General features: G+C 43.6%; 1 protein-coding gene across 1 annotated transcript in view; it reads left to right on the top strand.

Annotated features, from left to right (window-relative positions):
- The first annotated feature begins 1,259 nt into the window (after positions 1–1,259).
- Ppp1r9a (protein phosphatase 1 regulatory subunit 9A) overlaps positions 1,260–20,957 on the top strand; it is a 255,286-nt gene continuing 235,588 nt past the window's right edge. Inside the window, exons 1-2 of the mRNA XM_029478162.1 lie at positions 1,260–1,394; positions 3,162–4,780. Of these exons, the coding sequence (XP_029334022.1) occupies positions 3,383–4,780 (1,398 nt within the window). The 5' untranslated portion in view covers positions 1,260–1,394; positions 3,162–3,382. The remainder of the gene's footprint in view (positions 1,395–3,161; positions 4,781–20,957) is intronic.

A 20,957-nucleotide genomic window follows, 5' to 3' on the forward strand; every position in this document is an offset into this window, starting at 1 on the left:
ACTTTCGCCTCTTTCTAGATTGCCTGTATTGAGAGGGCTACACCATCTTGCTGCTTTTTCTATGCACACACACAATTTCTGGCTATTGTTGCTACTATATATTTATTTGTATTTTCCTGATTCGGTTTCTCTGAATAGCCTTGGCTGTCCTGGAAGTCACTCTGTTGTCCAGGGTGGTCTCAAACGCTAAGATTCATCTGCCTCTGCCTCTCTGCTGGGATTAAAGGCATGCGCCACCATTGGCCAGCTGTTTTTTCTGTATCTCCAGACAATGGCTGGATTATAGGGTGTCCACAAACTCAATTCTCCTGTCTTGGCCGTGTTGGGATTATGTGTGCACCTCATATACTATATATGTGTGGCAAAAACACAATTTTGACTCTTCAAAAATGGTACCTGTGCCCTACAGGGCTTTTGGATACATCAATGGTCTATATTGACCATCAAGGTCCATTTTGTATGAAGGAGAAGAGTATGGAACCTGTCACACTATTTGGGAGGAGAGGGTGTAGTGAGAGTTTTTAACAGGGCAAAACCAGGGAGTGTGAACAGAAAAGATATACAAGAAGAAAAGTCCAAAGTCCTCTTCATCCCTTTCCTTCTAGTAGAGTGGCCTTGAGGGTCGGCTGGATCATCCCAGTGGACACCACACTAGAGTAGACTAGGGCCTAGGTCTTGGCCTTCTAGGCCAGCTCAGGCCATGGCCAGGCCTTGGATGCCTGGGGTCACAGAGTTAACCACAGACTCTGTGGGGTCCACAGCATCTGGTAGTTCAAACCCTGCCCTGGAACGCACAGGCCTTGCCCTAAGTGCCAGAGCCCCCTCGCCCACGGTCTTGGGGGGGTGGGGCGGCCTTGCCTCGGACCGGTGCCTTTCGCCCTTCGTTGGCCGCCAGAGGCTCCCTCTCTCCCTCTCCTGGGATTTCGCTGCTGGGCTCCCTCTCTCTGCGGCCCTAGAGTTAATCCCATCAGCCGAGGTGAGGCACCTGTTACCCCGGGGCCCTCCTCATCCCCGCGGCCTGATCCCTAAGTCCATCGGGCCTCGCGGGCCTCAGGGCCGGGCGTGGGGGGCTCCCGCACGTGGGCCGAGCGGCGTCCCCAATCCCAGGCCGCAGGCGAGGGTGCCCGCTTGTGCGTCGGGTCCCCAGGCCGGGCCGCCATGGCTGGGGTGGAGGTGGGGGGTGGGGTGGGGGGGAGCGCAGCGCGCGTCCCGGGGCCGCCCCGCGCGGGCAAGACGCGCGTGGGGGGCCGAGGCGCGAGTGCAGGCGGCCGCCGCGCGCGCCGCGCCGTGACGAGCGGGCGGAGGGCACACGGTCGGCGCCGAGCCCCGCACGGTCACGGGGGGGCGGGGGGAAAGAGCGCCGAAGGAGTCCGACCTCCCGCCCGGGCCGCTCGGTAAGGGGGCGGCGTGCGGGTGGCGGGGCGGCGGGAGCGCGGGGACGCGGCGGCGTGCACAAAGGCGGACCCGCGGGCGGGTGGGGGTGGACTGCGGTCGGGGAGCGCCAGGGTGAGGAGCGGAGGCTTGATCCTCTGCGGGATCTATTGTTTCCCCGGCACACTGGGAGGAAAAGCAGAGGCATTCGTGTGATCGTCACCCTAGCCTTTGCTCTCTCTCCGCTCCAGTGTGGCCGGCGAGCTCGTCTCTCCCCCGGTGCCACATACCGGGATCCGCCTGGCAGCGGCCGGGAGCCGCCGCCAATGTGTTAGGACTTCAGGTGCTTCTTGGCACCAGGCTAGACTGCGACCTCCTCCTGCCTTAGCTCCTGGCGTCACCTGCTCTCCCGGCCCTGCCCCGGGGGCCGAGGGATGGCGTCCCGAACCGGGCTGGGGAAAATCAATCGGCTGCCTCTCAAGTTGGTGTTATTTATGTTTGTCTTTTGTGAGGGCAGGTTTTTGAATCCCCGGCGGCCCCCTTCGCCCCCGCCGCCTCCGCCCCCTCGGGCTTGAATTGGCGGTGGGAGGGAGCGGGGTGTGCAGCTAGGGGAGAGGGGAGGGTGTTTATGGGTAAAAAGGACATTGTCAACGCTTTCCAAAAAGGAAAGAAAGAAATAAAGGAAAAAACAAAAAACAAAAANCAAAACAAAACCAAAAACCAACCCAAACCACAGGCACTACATTCCTCTCTTGCTTGCCTGCATGGGCCATGCNTGCATGCATGCATGCGTGCCTGCTGGGCCAGAAAGCGAGTTTTGAGAGCTGATTTAAGTGAAAGTGTGAGCTCCCTCAGCTGATGGTGCGTGAGCGTGATGTGGTTCCATCTAACATTAAAACAAAACAAAACAAACCAGAATAATAATAATAAAAATGTTTAGAACTGCGTTGAGTGCCTGAAGTGTTGGGCTGCTGGAGTCCTGATAGAAAATCCAGCTGTGGGCTGGAGGACAGCAAACATGCATGGCGTTTGCTTTTTTTTTTCTCTTCCTATCTTGAAGTTAGGGGCCAGAAAGAGTAGACAAATCAGGACTGTGGAAGGAAGTGTCATGGTATACCTGATTTCTGATTGTTACATTCTCATGCGTCTATTCCCAGGAGACTGCACTCCTTAGTTAATAATAGCCTCTTGGCTAGGAAACTTCCAAACACTGCATAGAAAAACTTACAGTAAAACTTAATTGACCTTCCAGAACTTACTTCTGTCTGCTTTGTCCTGAAATTGCACTGAAATCGATGCTTTAGCACGGTGTACATGAGACTGTTAACTCAGAACCATCAAAGAGGCCTCTGTAGCCATAGTTTTAGAGTTTGGAAACGTAGGCTCGAAACTTCGTAGGCTCGAAACTTTTCCCTGTTCTGCACGGTTATGGAAAATTCCCAAATCAAGTGGCCATTTTGATTTTTTTTTTAAAAGAAGTAAATGAGTTGTCGAGTTCTTTCATAATTCATTCACAGAAATACCTCAAACTTGGTCTAAAGCATTATTGTCAAGTGGTGTCAAGTGGTGTGTGTGTGTGTGTGTTTTGTAAGCATCTCCAAGTTATGTTTGTTACCAAGGACAAACTAGAATAACTCTTTAGCTCCTTAACTTTAAAGTCCCATTTCGAGGTAGTTGACTTGATGTGTGGCTAAAGCACTTAGAAAACAAAGTGTTAAGTGTTGACTAGTTGACTGAAGAGAAATTCAGATAAACATGTGAATTCAGAAACTCGTTCTTTTCTGTTACAGATGAACCTCTAGTCTTGCTTTGACAAAAGCTATTTTGTGTAACTCTTGACTGTGAATACATTTCTAATACAGCCTTTGGGATCGTCAAGGGACAAGTGTGCCATTTGAGAGGCCCTGTGCCTGGTCAGACCCTGGAGATTCAGAACAGAGGTCTGTTTCGTTTTTTGGTTGTTTTTCCGCGTGACCATTATGAGCATTGGCTTTTCACCCTTGAAGTAAACATGTTGAAGGCGGAATCTTCAGGTGAGCGGACCACTCTCAGAAGTGCCTCTCCTCACAGGAATGCGTACAGAACAGAGTTCCAGGCGCTGAAAAGTACTTTTGACAAACCCAAGTCAGATGGGGAACAGAAAACGAAAGAAGGTGAGGGCTCCCAGCAGAGCAGAGGTAGAAAGTATGGTTCCAATGTCAACAGAATTAAAAATCTATTTATGCAGATGGGTATGGAACCCAGTGAGAATGCTGCTATCGTTGCCAAAACCAGGGGGAAAGGTAGGCCCTCATCCCCTCAGAGAAGAATGAAGCCCAAAGAGTTTGTGGAGAAAACGGATGGCTCAGTGGTTAAGTTGGAGTCGTCTGTCTCTGAACGAATCAGTAGATTTGACACAATGCATGACGGCCCTTCGTATGCTAAGTTCACTGAGACTCGAAAGATGTTTGAGAGAAGTGTGCATGAGTCAGGGCAAAACCATCGCTATTCCCCAAAGAAAGAGAAAGGTGGAGGGACTGAACCACAGGATGAGTGGGGTGGCTCCAAGTCCAACAGAGGCAGCAGTGATTCCTTGGACAGCCTGAGCCCCCGAACGGAAGCTGTCTCTCCGACTGTGAGTCAGCTGAGTGCGGTGTTTGAGAACAGTGAGTCTCCAGGTGCTCTCACTTCTGGGAAGGCTGAGAGCGCTGACTACTCGGTGACCGGGCACTACCCCCTCAATTTACCATCTGTTACTGTCACCAATCTGGATACCTTTGGCCGTCTCAAGGATTCTAATTCGAAGGCTCCATCAAACAAACAAGATACTGATAGAGAGGATGCTCAGAAGAGCGATGCTGTGCCAGTACCGGAAGTGGCTCAGAAAGGTACCTCTTTAGCTTCATTGCCTAGTGAAGAGAGCCAGCTGAGCACGGAAGCCGAGGACGTCACAACAGCTCAACCAGAGGCTCTGGACAGCACTGATAAAGATAGTCCAGAAGAACCCTCTGCTGAAAACCAAGCAATGCCAAAGTCTTATATCCTTTCACCACGGAACGAGCCGTTAGAAGATGCTGAAGCTAATGTGGTTGGGGGTGAGACAGCTCAGCATCAGAAGAAAGACCTGACAGGTGGTGACCTAACCTCCCCTGATGCTTCTGCATCCAGCTGTGGAAGAGAAGTACCTGAAGACTCAAACAGTTTTGAGAGTTCCCACGTATACATGCATAGTGACTATAACGTGTATAGGGTGAGATCCAGGTATAACTCAGACTGGGGAGAGACAGGCACGGAGCAAGATGAGGAGGAAGACAGTGACGAGAACAATTATTACCAGCCTGATATGGAATACTCGGAGATAGTTGGCTTGCCGGAAGAAGAAGAAATCCCAGCAAATAGGAAAATTAAGTTTAGTTGTGCTCCGATTAAGGTAAGTATGCTTTTATAGATTGTTCCCTAAGTTTCCTTTCAGCATTGGGGCCTCTGCAGGATAGACTTGACAGCTACTGGGTTCTGTAAGAAATTGGAGGTTGTTGGTGTGCACCTGTTTCGGGTGACTTTAGGAGTGTGGAGCTGGAGAGGTATCAGTCTGATTTGTTAATGTGATGTCTGTGGGTATAAACCCCCAGTGAGGAATCATAAAGGTGAACAAGTTTTTGAGATACATTCCAGTGGGGTGGAACACACACAAACACACACACATACACACACACGAACCAAACAGCAGGAATTGTTGAAATACAACTGCTTTTACAAGATTTAATATTACCTGTCAATAATCACTTTCCGACTGCTTTATAAGACAGGAAATAAGATACACTGGGTGATCTGTGCTAGCCTTGAAGTTTTATTTACGTGCTAAATGTATTGGAGTCCTCCCTTCAGTGTAAGTGGATCATGTTGCTGAACTTTCTTTCTTCCTTTTTGCATGGCTACTTGGTTGTGAACATTTGCTTTATGGAAGTATATCAGCTGACTTAAGTACTTGGTCTGCAAAGCTGTGACAATATACAACTTCAATTTCAGAATGTGTTACGTTGTTTTATGGTGAAATTTTGTGAAGGGAAGTGTAAGTGACTTGCTCTTCGTCGCATTATTTTTTCCTCTTCTATATCGGCTAAATGCCAGTTGAATTGAGATGCTTAGTAGCTAACATTTGATCCAGGAGAGGAGCAGAAAGCCTCTTAGCAGCCAGTGGCAGAACGCCCTTAGTGCAAAATGGCAATGCTGTCTGGAGGCCGTTGGTCGAGCATTGGAACCCCCTGGAGTGCTTTTTCAGAGTGTACTTGCCAGACCCTTAGATTCTGGCATCATGTCTGTGTGGACTTCGGGGAGTTGGGGTGCAAAGGTGTACATCACTTTCTAGCACAAATGATGCCCAGATGATAGATTTGGAATTTGATAGTGTACCTTTACAGTCACTGACTATTGTCATTTCCGACCCATGGACTTGCATATGAAGCTGGAAGGTAGAGAACTTACGTGGGATCTCCACAGAAATGCCTGGCACTGCTGTGACTAAGCAATGATATTTTGAAATAAAGTAAAATCCTGTGAAATTCTGTATAGATGTTAGTAAGGCAGAGTTACTAGTATAGGGTGGGCACTTTGGGTCAGAATTACCACATGCAGTTCATCTATGTTTACAATGAACCAGAGATATGAATTTAGTTTTAGAGTAACCTGTGTCCTTGGATGTTAAAATGAATCAGTGATATGAATTAAGTTGGAAAATAAGTTGTGTCCTTGGATGTTTTAATGCCTTCTTGTATTAATTCTCTCTGTTTGCCCCATCTTGGGTGTTATTCTCATTTTTAGGCACCAACTTCAAAGATATCCTTTCCCTAATCCTGTCCAGTGAGCTCCCAGGTCTTACCATTTAACTGTCTTTGAACATCATCTTTCTTTCCCTTAGGAAGAAACTGGTAAGATTAAACTGTTTTAAACTGAACAAGAGATACATAGCTGAAATAACTCTTCAAGGAGTTTGTTAATCCAGGCCCCTGACTGCTTAAAGCAGGGGAATAGCAGATTACAAACGTTTATCATCTAGCCTGTTAGCCTGCGAGTCTCGGGTCTTGTGATACACAGACCATAACTGCGCAGTGGTTAGCATGGTGGATTTTAAAGGACCTGTCATTGAAGTATGTTTTCGTGTGTGAGCAAGCCAGCTCTTTGGGTACGAAAATTTGAAATTCAGACTTTCTTGTTTCTATTGTTTAAAATAATATGTGTGTTGCCTCTTTCAATCAAACTGGTTTTAATATAGAAAAAGAGAATGTGTGCATTTGGCCCATTTCATAAAGAACCTGGAAGATCAGAGTAAAGGAGAGCCTTGGCCTTTCACTGACCTGTTAACTAGTTGGAGTGAATGAAGTTTGCGAACACAAGTGCCATTCTTCTCTCCTTTATGTCCAATGAACGGGACAATTACTCTTTCTTGTTGCTTCCCTTGTTTAACAGGAAAGTGGATACACATGGACATTTGTAAGCAGCTTTCTACTGATGGGATAGATTGGTTCATTCGCCAATTTAAAATATTTTTTTCCCCTCAGAGGTGGTAATTTAAAAACAAAATTCACCCAGTGCTTTTGTAGGTGCATCTGTGTGTTAGTCGTGCTGCTAGCTGCAGACCATACTCCTTTCTGTAAGATTAGCCCTTCTGGGGCTTAGTAGTCAGCTCTTGGGACATCTCATTTCCGACAAACTCAGGTTAAACAGTGTAACAGACTGTGCCCAAATGTCTCGTGAGTTTGAGTTCCTGGCTGTACTTGATGTGCAGTGAATGACAGGGATCCCATGGGTTATTTGGAACAGAATATGTTCACCCATCCACTATCTGTGCTCGATTATATTTGTAAAGGTTTAATTAGGCAATGGGAAGTTAAGATTAAACTACTTTTCTTTGCTGTTTAAACACTCTTTCTTTGAGAAGCAACAGAAAGTGTACTCTTTACAGAAATAATGTTTGCAACCTTTGTAGTTTTGGCAATCCCTTATTTTTCTAAACTAGGTAAACTATTCTCAACATATTTAGCTCTTCATTTGTCTCCGGCAGGAGCTTTGTGGTGTGGTACTGTTTCTAAAGTCTAGCTCACTCCTCTTACAGAGATTCAGTAAATGTTCAAGATCTTAGGATGTCTTAAATTTGGACCCAGAAAAACAAACAAACAAACAAACAAACAAACAATAATAGTTGACCTTTCCTGCAACATATTCCTTAAATTTATTAGTTATTTGACATTGGTAACATACATTGAGACATGGTGGCACATGCCTGTGTTCTAAGGATTTGAAAGGCTGGAGTAGGAGGATTGAAGCTTCAGGGCCACCGTGGGATACATTGTAAGAAACTGTTTCAGTACCCTGTCCTCCTCCAAAAGAGAGCATTGTATTGCTGGCCAGAAGTTAGTGGAGTTTCCCTGTCTTTTTACAGGCACAGCAGTTTCTAAGTGTATAGGTTGATGATTTTAATAAGGTCATGGACTATCAGAATAAGATTATTAATAGAAAGTACAAACCTTACTTTGAGAGAATGCTATGGCCAATATTAATTTAAGGTGTAGAATGATGTTTTGATTTTCAGAAAAAATTTAAAAGCAAGGAATTTAATAAAAGCAAATGTCAATCAAGGCCAAGTGAGAGTAGCCGTTGTCACTATTTTTTCTATCGTTTTAAAACATTTACTGAGGCTCTAGTATGTGTCAGAAAGACTATGAATAAAACCCATGCCCTCCCAGTAAGGGAGGCTCTGTCACAGAGAGGGGGATGGTGGGAGGTGGGGATCCCATTAAGAAGGCTTTCAGTCTCATCTGCTGTTTAGTGACCTTCCTTGAGTCTCATTAAGGAACCCGTGAATAACCCTTTCTATGACTAGCAGCCTTATGTTCTGTAGGTTTGTATCCTTGAAATGGCGTCCTCTGAAAAAGATTTTCTTAACTCNCATTCAGTATGAGTATAGCAGAATTAATGTTGTGGTGCGATGTGTTATCTGCTTCAAGTGTTTCTCAAACTGTGCTGCACTTTTGTGACCTGGTGGTCAGAGTAGTATAGGCAAGGGCAGAGGCGCTTCTTTCAGTGTTCAGAGGGGCCTTGGAAGCCTTGGAGGATGTTTCTTTATATTTTCTGCCTTCTGGGGGCTCAGAGTCACTGTCCTGGGCATATAGTGCTTATTTTTTTCAGTAAGGACACTCAGAACAGAGTTCTGAGGTCCAGCTTTTTGTGTCTGTGGAGGCTTTTAGTTTCAATAGTGCTTCTTAAACTGTAATATGCTTATGAATCACTTGGAGATCTTGTTAAAATGCAGATTCTGTTTCTGTAGGTGTTCCCTGAGAAACTACCTTGATGCAGTCATTCCATCCTGAGCACGGTGCCAGCCAGGCAAGCTATTGCAGAGGGGGACTCAACAAAGGCAGCCAGCAACCAGGCTACAATGATTGAATCTGCAGTTTTCTCAACTCAGTTTAAGACTCAGGTTTAGATTCAAGAGGCAAGCCATTAAAGTAGGTTGATACATTTAAGAGAGGCACAAAGGGCTGGATACTTAGCTCAGCGGTAGAGTACTTGAGGTTCTCTCTGAGTCTTGCCGTGTAGCATAAACTGTCCTTGTTGGTCTCTTTCACAGCAGCCTTCCTCCATTGATTGCGGGGCTCTGAGGAGCAGAGCTGATGTCGGGGTATCAGTGTATTGAGCCTGGGCTGGTCAGTAAGAAGACACTGACATGCTGTGGCTCTGTGAGCTTGTCTGCTGATACCCACAGGTCTTATTTGCTTTCCTCAGGGCGATCCCCTGCAGTTCCAGAGAAAGGCCATTTGAAGTGTTGAAGTGAGTAGCTTTATAGGGAGGTGACACAGCTGTCAGCCCAGAGGTGACAGTGATGACTTCAAGTGTCAGTCCCTTCAGCCTCCTTCTTCCTTTCTCTCTCTCTCTCTCTCTCTCTCCCTCCCTCCCTCCCTTTCTCTCTCTCCCTCCTTCCCTCTTTCTTTCTTTTTTTTTTTTTTTTTTGGTTTTTCGAGACAGGGTTTCTCTGTGTAGCCCTGGCTGTCCTGGAACTCACTTTGTAGAACAGGCTGGCCTTGAAATCAGAAATCCGCCTGCCTCTGCCTCCCGAGTGCTGGGATTAAAGGCGTGGGCCACCACCCAGGCTTCTGTCGTATTTTCTGTGTATTCTGTTTGTATAACGGGTGATTACTAACTCACCTGTTTTAAGTATGTTTTCGAAACTGAATTTTGCCTTTGCTCTACCTGTTTGCATTTTCATCATGTGTACGTCCCCAAGCCGGTGGTAGCTCTTTCTTCTCATAAGCTACTTCCCACGTTTGATGTCACTCCTGAGGGCATTCACCTACTGCACTTGTTTTCTTTCTTTTCCCAGGCTGGGGTGGGATGGGTTAGGCAGTGCTGGGTATTGAGTCTGGGGCTTAGGCATTCTAGTGAACTACTCCACCACCGAACCAAATCTTCAGTCTCATACGTTTTCTCTACTTCTATAATAGAATTTAATAGTTTAAAATACCATAGTAAACGTATTGAACAGTAAATCAGGACTGGAAAATGAGAGTCTATATTTTCTTTTCTTTTCCTATTTTATTCTTGGGATAAAGTTTCTCTAGGTAGCCCTCCTTGATTGACAATGAAACGTTTTGTGACCCAGTGTGGTCTTGAACTCTTGGCAGCCCTCCTGCCTCAGCTATTTGAGTGCTGAGGTTACAGGTGTGCGCCATCCGACCAGTGCTGCATTTCTCACAAGGTCCTAAGTTGTGCCAGTTTTGCTCCCCAGACCCCTCTTTGGATTTCAGAGTGAAGCACAGTGTTTGGCTCCCCAGGGAAGCTGCCATAATATGATCAACAGTCTGCTCCCTGGGTGGGGCTGCTTAAGTGGGTTGTGTGCAGTTATCCAGGGCACAGTTTCTGGATGCCAAAGTGGGTTATGGTGTTTGTATTCAGGAGTTGGGGTCATTAAACACCACAGCCTCGCCCCTCCTGAAGCTTCTATTATAAACAGACAGGAGGGGAAGGAAGGTTTTGGTTGATTGAGAAGTTCCACTCCTTTCGTTCTTTTGGGGGCATCTAAATCAATACGCTTCTAGAGGAAAATATAAGCATTGTCATCATCACTGTCTTGTTTTTATTTGGATTACTTTGAAAGCATAACATTGAAATTGGATTTCCTCTTATGTTTTGACGTTTTGTAACCTATGGTTCATAATGAAACAAATGAAAAATGTCAACTAATTGAATATATTCTGCAGAATCGAATAATACATGCAAAATCAGTCCCTTGCCTAAAATTTAAGGCTATACACTATATGCTTGGTTCTTGATCACTGAACACTTATCATTTGTTTATAAAGAGATTTTTTTTCCTATAGCAAATCATATTTGATATTTCCTTGCGTTTTGTACCAAATTTTGAAGATTTTGCTCAGGATAACTATCTTGTCTTTGCACTAAACTTCCTTACAAGAACACAGGTTGCTGGATTCATGAGCTTTCAAAGTAAGATGGCGAGTTTTGGGGCAGGGGGATAATTGTTAATGTTCATATATAACTTACCTCATTAACCCAACAATCTGCTAATATGGAGTAATTTGATTTAAATCTTTGCATTTGATTTTTTTTTCCTAACATCTTCATTACTATACCCAAAACAGTAGCTTAGGGATTTGTTCAGAAAGCCAATTAAATTCTGAGCAAACAAACAAACCTCAGAAAACAATTCGTTTCTTTTATTCTGCTTCATAATTCTCTTCCTGGTCCGTTCTTACGCTTCCCCATCAACAAGCTCTTCATGTTGGCAACACTGAAAGCAAGCTAATGTGACTTCCTCCTCACTGAAGGAAGCAACTGGCAGCAGCGATTTGCTGAAAGGTGGCCTTTATGTTTCTGCTCGGATAATATCCTTATGGGGAGTGTATTGTTTGGAAGGAAAAAGGAGAGTTAAAGGGAAGGGCATGCTAGGTAGCTATGCACTGTTTTTGAATATTCAATGATGATCTACCATTTTGTATTGAAATAAAATTAAACAATCGAAAAGTACACTATTTCTAGTATACTGTTCATTTTCACTGGGTGGTCTAACCATCACTAGTATCTAATTCTAGAATGTTTCCATCACCCAGCCAAAAAGCTCCCAGCCTGTTTGTTAATGATCATGCCCAGTTTCTCTTCCTACATCCTGTGGCAGACAGTAATCTAGTTCCTGTCTCTGTGGCTTTGCCTCTTCTGGACATCTCATGCCCACGGAATCGGAGTGAAGCTTTTTTTTTTTTTTTTTTTTAAAGATTTATTTATTTTTATTATATATAAGTACACTGTAGCTGTCTTCAGACACTCCAGAAGAGGGAGTCAGATCTCATTACGGATGGTTGTGAGCCACCATGTGGTTGCTGGGATTTGAACTTTGGACCTTCGGAAGAGCAGACGGGTGCTCTTACCCACTGAGCCATCTCACCAGCCCGGAGTGAAGCTTTTAAGAGCATGTAGGTGATGCAGTGAATATGTCTCTTAAGTTGAGAGACACTGGCAGGCGACAGGGAAATCTGACAGCAAAGACAGAGGAAGACAGGTGCTTCCTTTTAATGATGTCTCACCAGACAAAGCTTCCAGACCTCGGAAGGAGCAGAATGCAAGGCGAATGGAGGAGCCTAGGATCATATGACGACAGACGGACACTGGGATAGCTTGCTTGCTTGGGACAGTGCACTTCCCTGTTAGGGAGGTGTTTCAAGGCAAGGTGTTGCTTGTTAGCTTCCTATACTTTGGAACTTCCAGTGTAGACCGGGTTGGCCTCCATTTTGGAGTGATCCTTCTCCTTCTGCCTCCCAGTTGCTGGGACTAAACTTTTGCCCCAGTTCTCCCTGCCTGTGTTCTAAAGGTCTGTGGTGAGCCAGAACTGTCATTCACACAATTTTCAGAAAGGACTGCTTATGCTAATATCCGTTTCCATTATTACGTTGAGTGCTTTTTAAATTTTTTATTTTTATTTTTATATTTTTAGAAAAAGCCCGCTAGGCGTGGTGGTGGCGCACGCCTTTAATCCCAGCACTCGGGAGGCAGAGGCAGGCAGATTTCTGAGTTCGAGGCCAGCTTGGTCTACAAAGTGAGTTCCAGGACAGCCAAGGCTATACAGAGAAACCTTGTCTCCAACAACAACAACAACACCCCCCTAAAACAAACAAACAAACAAAAAAAAACAAACAAAAAGAAAAAAAGAAAAAAGAAAAAAAGAAAAGGTCTAACGATGTCAAGGTTGTTTCTTACCTACTAGGTTTTGACTTTGCTTTCAGTGTCTTTTGTTGTTGTTGATTGCGATTGCTTATGGGCAAATTTCAGTCTTTACTTAGATGCTGAGAATTAACTTGGTAGTAGGCAGACTTGGACAGAGCCTTTGGCTTTCTCGCTGTGATTGAGGCTGGCTAATTTGTGGCTGGCTAAGATATCTGGTTATGCTAGATGGTTGTAATTCTCTGGCTGTATCTTAGACATAATTGTACTGGACGGTAATCATGCATGCTTGTGCCATTATTTGAAAGAGAAATTCTGAAGATAACTTTTTGTTAAACTGTTAATATGAGTAACATATTATATAGCTCCTGTATCTCATTTGTACCATGGCTCCTACTGAAATCTTAAAAGTGGTTAAAATATTAAACGAAAGGAAGTCATCTTAATAGAGTGGATTTGAGAGCAGTGTGTCTTTTGAAAGTAAGGGTTGAGTATATGTTAAACCCCTGCTGAAGAACGAAGAAGAACGAGAGGCTTCTGGGTACTCTAATGGCTGACATGCTAATTGCTTCCACTCACTTCTGTTCTGGAAATAGCTTCATAGCAGAGTTCAGAGTGATTGAAGTATTGATAAGTTTTCCTTTGCACAGTTCCTAAATTCTCAGCCTAACTATTTCTTTCTCAAGTACCAGTCTGTACAAAGAAATTAAATACCTCACGTGTAAATATACTCAGAAATTTTATTTCCCAAAAGAAAATTTTGTTTGCTTACTTAATATATTTTTAAAACTGTGTATGTAGTGTTAGAACTATTCCCTATATATTTATGGATGGATGGGGGATAAGTTACACACTAAGTTTTATATAATGTGCTGACTCAACTGACTGGGTTGACTGAGTGACAGCACAGATACAGAAAGCTGGTGTCAGATGGGTCCTGCCCCCTGGGGGAAGGGTACCAGCAATGGTCCTGAAAACCATTTGTCAGCAGGAACAAAAGAGGAAGGGGATAGGGTAGCTAATCTCCGTAGGAGGCCTTGGTAAGAGAGCAGTCGCAAGTTGGAGTCCTGGCAGTCTGCATGCAGTGTCAATTCTGTACTTGGACCTGGAAAAGGCCTTGCCATTTTCATGGGTCTGAGGCACTGAGGATCTTGACATGGCTGTGTTCATGTCAGTAAGACACACAGGACTTCGTACTTTTCCCACGGAGAAAGTACCCATTTTCTCTTAGAAACTTTAACATTGAGCTGTGGACCTTAAAACAAATGCAAATTAGCCTTACAAAATAAGACTAGCTGCTTGACACTTTAACACAGGCCTGATAATCTTAGCGCTTGGGAAGTAGAGGCTGGCGGATTAGGTATTTAAACTCACCTTCAGCAACATAATTAAGGTAGTGTGCTCTGTGAGGCTTTGTCTCAAACAAAAACATCACTAACATCATCATCATCAACATCACCTGTAATAACAAAGAAAGGCTGAGGCTGGCAGGAAGGCAGGAGAATGGAGAGTAGGAGGTTAGCCTGGGCTATATATCAACACTTTGCCTCAAAAAAAAAACCAACCAACCAAACAAACAAGCAAAGAAACAAATAAACAAAAAACACCTCTGGACTAGAAATGAAATGTGTGATAATATAGTTATATAGTAGGCATTTTCTCACAGCTAAGATCAATACCTAACAGAAGCAACTTTTTTTTTGTTTTGTTTTTTGAGACAGGGTTTCTCTGTGTAGCCCTGGCTGTCCTGGAACTCATTCTGTAGACCAGGCTGGCCTCGAACTCAGAAATCCGCCTGCCTCTGCCTTCCAAGTGCTGGGATTAAAGGCGTGCACCACCACTGCCCAGCCTAACAGAAGCAATTTAAGAAAGGATTTTGGCACACAGTTTCAGGGGGTGTAGTCCCTCAAGGTGGGATACTTTTTGCACGCCAATACCAAACATTATTTTAGAAATATCTGTAGGTAGCCAATACTGCTACTCATAATTTCTGTATACTGTGCTTATTACCTGGTGAAGGTGCAATCTTTCATGTGTTTGTAATTGACTTTTTCAGGAGCTGACTATTGAACTCCAAGTCTTAGTTAGACTACATAATACTCTCCTACTGAATCACATCCCCTATATAAGCTTGATTTCTCACCTGTCAACCTTTTCTGTTTACTGCCTTTTGGGTTAGTAATGTTTGTAAGGATTACATTGCTATTTGTGTTAGTAGAAAGTAAAGTAATTTACAGTTCCAGTAAAAGGGGAATGGTTGAATTTGTCATGATGGCAGTGCCTTAGAGGAGAGTGCTGTGCAGCTCATGACGTCTGTATAGGGTTTCAAATCATCCATTTATTTATTTATTTAATGCATATGTATGTTCCTGTCTGAGCATATGTCTGTGTACCACAGCCATGCCTGGTGACCACAAAGGCTAGAGGAGGACATCAGATCCCTTGGAATTGGAGCTGCAAACAGTTTTGAGCTGATATGTGGGTGCTGAGAATCACACCCAAGTCCTTTGCAAGATATGTAAGGGCTCCTACTTGCTGAGCCATCTCTCGTGTTTTCTAAGATGATTTCAGAATGAGGATGATTTCACGACAGGCAGGATCCTTACATACATAGCCTGGAGTTTTACAAACACTTTTACTTTTGAAATAAATGCATCTAGATCCAAGATTGTACGCATGTAGATCAAAGCGTAACCTCTGATATGGCGGTGGAGAGGATAAAGGTGGGTGGACAGGGTATCGGTGATGCTCAGAAATGGCTTATGCTTTTCTAGACTTAGCAAAATTTCAGTAATGAGTATACGCTCCTCTTACAAGGAATGGGCTGTTGCCAGTGCTTGTTGGGCATCTATGATCCCTGGGCTCAGACATAAGCATGTGATACAGGCCAGTGATCTCCAGCACTCTGGTGGTGGGGCAGCAGGAAGATCACAAGTTCAATCTCATCAATCGTGTTTAGGCCAACCTACGCTACTTCAGATCCTCTCAAAAACAAACAGGGTCCAGTGAGATTGAGCGGCAGGTTAAAGAGGTTATCATTTAAACCTGAAGATCTGGGTTTCATTTCTGGAACCCACACAGAGACGGGAGGAAAGAACCAACTTCGCTTCATACACATAAAATTCCCCTCCCAAACAGAAAACTTATTTCATAGAAAATGGTGATAGGTGGATGGACGCAACTGGATCAGCAGTAACAATTTAAAGACGTTGACAAAAGTAATCTAACATATTTAAATTACTTGAATTATATGTATATGTATATTTTGCATAGGTGTGTTGCATGCCATGGTGCATGTGAAGGTCGGATGATGATTTCTGGGAGTCATTCTTTCCTGCTATGGAGGTCCCAGAAATGGAGCGCAGATCGTTTGGCAACACGTGCCTTTAATACTGAGCCATCTTATCAACAGACTTCCTTCCTTCCTTCCTTCCTTCCTTCCTTCCTTCCTTCCTTCCTTCCTTCCTTCCTTTAGTTCAAATAGTTAATGTTTAGTATAATTTTGGAGAACATATCACAGAGAACATCTGTGGTTGAAGGTGTTAAGAAAATTGGTACACTTATGATGTACCACAGATTGAGCTCAAACTCACAGTCCTCCTGCCTCAAGCTATACTTACGTAGTTGTATGTGTCCTCATTCCAAAGCAACACTATCAGATGCAAGGCTTAACGTTTTAACTTCTCTCTGGAAAACAATTACTGCTCGCTGAGGTTACGAGTGTGGGTTACAGCATCCAGCTAAATTCATTCCGTCTGTTTGATGTCGTGCTAAGTATTTGGACCTATAGTGAGGGCCTCTACTATTCTGCTGTATCCTTTGTCCAAGTTTATCATATTTAATATTTGGTTAAGTTGATCCCACTTCTGTTCCCAGGATTTTCAGGTATGAAGGGGAAAATTTCTAGTATGTTTTAAGTGGTGACAATACCATTTCTATAGACATAAAGATGTTTTTCTTGAGTTCAGGTATTATGCAAAGATATTCTGATGTGTCATTTAAAACATTGTTTTGGAAATCAGCTATATTAGATTTGAAATGCAGCAAATCTTTTTTATACGTTTTTTTAAAAAAAGATTTATTTATTTTATTTATATGAGTTGCTGTCTTAAGACACACACCAGAATACTGCATCGGATCCCATTACAGATGGTTGGTTAGAGATGTGGTTGCTGAGAATTGAACTCAGGACCTCTGGAAGAGCAGTTGGTGATCTTAACCATGGGGCCATCCCTCCAGCCCAAAATGCAGCAAATCTTAATGAAGAATCTTAACTAAAGACAATAAACATTTGTTTGATGAGAGCCTGACAGTGCTCTTGTGTGAGTTCATGGGTGCTCCCTGACAGTGCTCCCGTGGTAGTTCATATGTGTTGACCTGCAGGGTCACTGAGCTCAGTGACCTTCCTGTCTAGAAAAGTGACTGGAGATGTCTACCTCAGTGTCTTGCTTACACATAGCCTTGTGGAAAAGAATCACAATTAGTTGAAAACAGGATTTTGTAGTCTAGGCTTCCACAAGGTCCTTTTGACCATGTTTCCTGTCCCACAACGCCAGCCAATATGTAGTTTCCTGTTGTTCCTAACAAAAGTATTGGCTACGAGGAGATCCGTTTGATGTATGAGTGGACTGTATAGTAATATACAGTATTTTTAGTTGTGGTCAGAAGGTCATTTCCTTTCACGTATTGGACAGCTTCCACCTTTGAAAACGTTTAGCAAATAATGTTTCAGCATATAGATGATGAGAAACAAATATTTGTGGTGTAGCAGAGCTGTGAAATTACAAACTTCAAAGTGTTGCCTTGGGTATAATTAGATTAGCTGGTCATTCTGATCCTAGAATTTCAAGTAATATGGCATCTCATGAGTTCTAGTGAAGCTCGAGTTAAGTCATCTTACTGTGTAATCAGAAATTTTATTATCACTTTGACTAGGTGTACTTAAGCTTTCCTAAACATGACTAGTAACTTCCGTTAGTATCATGGGGTTCTGTGTTGGTGGTAGTGATTCTCTCTTTTTTTTTTTTTTTTTGGTTTTTCGAGACAGGGTTTCTCTGGGTAGCCCTGGCTTTCCTGGAACTCACTTTGTAAACCAGGCTGGCCTTGAACTCAGAAATACGCCTGCCTCTGCCTCCCGAGTGCAGTGGTAGTGATTCTTCACTGATTCGATGTACTTATAATTGTAAGGACCTCTTCCTTTAGAAAGAGGAAGCGCCAAATATACAACATCCAAGGATTTCTTTCTAGAAAAATGAGTAAATTGGGAAAAGTCTGTAAATTCAATGAATAAATTATTTTCCCTGATTATAATTTTGAATAAATTTCTATACATTTCTACTCTATAGTGGTCTGAGCTGGCGATCTCTCTTAGTTAATTATGCACATGCTAAGTCGAGCAGAGCCTTCAGTTTTCCTTGGAGGCTGTGATGCCTGCAGAACTTTGTACTGCGAGCTCCCTCTCTGAGTAGTGAGTACTCCTGCAGGGAGTGGCAGCATCCCCAGGAGATGGACCATTTGCAGATGAAGTACCTTCAGGAGCTTCAGTTTGGAGTAACCAGATTTTGGCTCTTGTTATAGAAATTCTTACCTGAAGTCTAGAGAGGAACACATTGATGCTGGTTGATCAGGTGGAATCAACAGAATCTCTTCTTTATATTAGAGGAAGATGGAAATAAACCTGCATTAAAGAAAACAAAGCAAAGACAAAACAAAAAGCAACAAAAAATTCTTAAAAAATTAAAAACATGGGTATTTTTGAAGGCATCACATTCTATATTTAATATTTAGTTAAGTGACTACTTTGAATTCATCAGAGCAACAGAACCAATAGGACACTTTCGTACCCATAAGCACACTCATCTCACACGCACACACACTCATGAATGCACAGAGAATCTTACTATAGAAAATTAGCTCGTTGACATGATTGTAGAGATTGGCAACTCATTGTGCAGGATGGGTGTCTACACTAAAGATTTGATGTTGCCTTGAAGTTTAAAAACCTTTGGCTGCCTAATTCGTTGTTGCCTGGGGCAAGTGAAGTATCATTCTAGTGTTCAGGGTTTTCAACTAGGTGGAGGAGCCATTTCAGAAGGAACTCTTACCCAAAACACTGTCACATTCAGGCATGGCAGCAAATGTATATAATCTCAGTCCTGGGGAGGTAGAGGCAGGATGGTCAGGAGGAGTTCAGGGCCATCCTTGGCTATATAATGAGTTTGAAGTCAGCATGGACTTACATGAGACCCTGCCTCAAAGACCTATGTGAGTAAAATGAAGTGAGTATACTACTACAGAAACATGGAGAACAATGGACTGATGTTTGACCAAACACTAAGGAATCAAGTTTCAAGCATGCATCTAACCATCAGTCTGTTGTATGATCTCTGCTCTGAAGAACCATTCCAGGAATAACCATATATACCTCCCATGTGTCTTTAAGAGAATTGTTCTATTGTCATTTATTCTTGGAAAAACTGACTAAGTAAGGGAGCTTCCCCATATGTCCTAGTGCAAGATCATATGTTTGAAACCAAATCCTAGTGAGCGGTGAGCCCCTGTGCACCATTCCAGACTTTCACTATACTTCTAGTCTCTGATTCCTGAGATCACATGGTGCTGGCCTCTCCTCCCTAGTGCTGCTGGCAGGGCCTTGTTCTGTGGTTTTTGTAAGTTTGTTTACACACTTATGGTTGGAACTTGGTTTGTTCTGCAGTGTGCCAAAAAAAAAAAAAAGACTCACTGTAGGCTCACAGTCTGTATCAGTTACTCTCCCCTCCCCCACTGGAATACTTATGTCTTAGTTAGGGTTTTACTGCTGTGAACAGACACCATGACCAAAGCAACTCGTATAAGGGACAACATTTAATTGGGGCGGGCTTACGGCCATAGGTTCAGTCCAGTATCATCAAGGTAGGAACATGGCATCATCCAGGCAGGTGCGGTGTAGGAGGAGCTGAGATATCTACATCTTCATCTGAAGGCTACTAGGAGAAGACTAGCTTCCAGGCAGCTAGGATGAGGGTCTTAAAGCCCATGCCTACAGTGACACATCCACTCCAACAAGGTCACACCTCCAAATAGTGCCACTTCCTGGGCTAAGCATACTCACACCGTGACAGATTCTAAAAGTATTTGTCATGTACCCTGGTTGTATGATTTATTTATAGGCAACATCTTTCAAGTTAGCGTCAAAGAATGAAGGCTGAACCGTCCCACTATGGTTTGCAATCTTTTCTAGCCATGGTATAGGTTGACTAAAGCTGTGTGCTCTTTCATTTGGGAAATCTCATTCTATGGCCCTGTAAGGTAATGATAGTTCATAAGTAAAAGGAATAGTCATTAACGTATGGCTGTGTATGATATGGTTGTGAAGGAAGAAGGGGAGGTACTGATTTTGCCTAAACTTTATTTCTGGTTTGAGTGATCACTCAAGCTTGTAATTAGTCCTGAGAGAATCTGAAAATTGAGGCTGCCTCAAAAAGCTGTAAAGGTATCTAGAACCTGCAGGAACGTGCCACAACTTTGATAACTTAAATGTGTGAATATATTTGTATTCTTACAATGAAAATAATTGAAAATTTAATTAAAGACTGTAATTGAAATCAGGCAGTGGGTGTAGGAACAGCAGAGATTAGAGGGCAGCCCCGGCTAGTGAGGCACTGTCTCAAGAAAACCAAACAAATCAAAACAAACCAAAGCACTTTCCTCCAAAGGCCTCATTGAGCTTTCTTTTGTTTTCAGCACTCAGAGAGGAGCTTCACTTTGGATTCTGTCTTTGCCTTCACTCCCTTCTATGGATCTTGGAAGTGTTTGGCTTCACTCTAGAGCTTTTGGGTAATTTTGTAAACAATCTTTTGAGATTGGTATGTTGGTGGGTGCTTGCGATCCTGATGCTTGAGTGATGGAATCTGGCAGATCAAGAGTTTGAGGTCATACACGCTATGTGGCCTGGGTTACTTGAATATATTATAAAAATTTAAAAATCATTTTTCTGTGTTCCTCTAATCTAGCCCTCCTTTTCAATGAGTTGACAAGTTCCCAACCCACAATGCTTCAGTTGGGAGGCCACTGTCTTGTCCAGGGTCTGGACTGTACCAGTTCCCTCACAGCCCTTGCAAGAAGCTAAATCTCTGTGGGAGAGGTGAGCTCTTCAGCCAAGTTAGAGAGCAGTGTGTTGATGGAGCTCTGCACAGCTTCCTGGAAGGCAGAGCAAGGGCACCAGGTGGGCTGGAGAAAGCTGGGGAGGAGGAGAGGCTCTGTTTTAAAGATTCAGTAAGTTTTAGCAGCTACAGAGACAGGTGTGCCACACAGCAGAAGAGCTCAGAGAGGTGGGGGTGTGATGTCTTTGAAGATCTGAGGATTCTAGCATTGCTCATAGG

This window comes from Mus caroli, chromosome 6, assembly GCF_900094665.2.
Source record: "Mus caroli chromosome 6, CAROLI_EIJ_v1.1, whole genome shotgun sequence".
Classification (NCBI taxonomy): domain Eukaryota; kingdom Metazoa; phylum Chordata; class Mammalia; order Rodentia; family Muridae; genus Mus; species Mus caroli.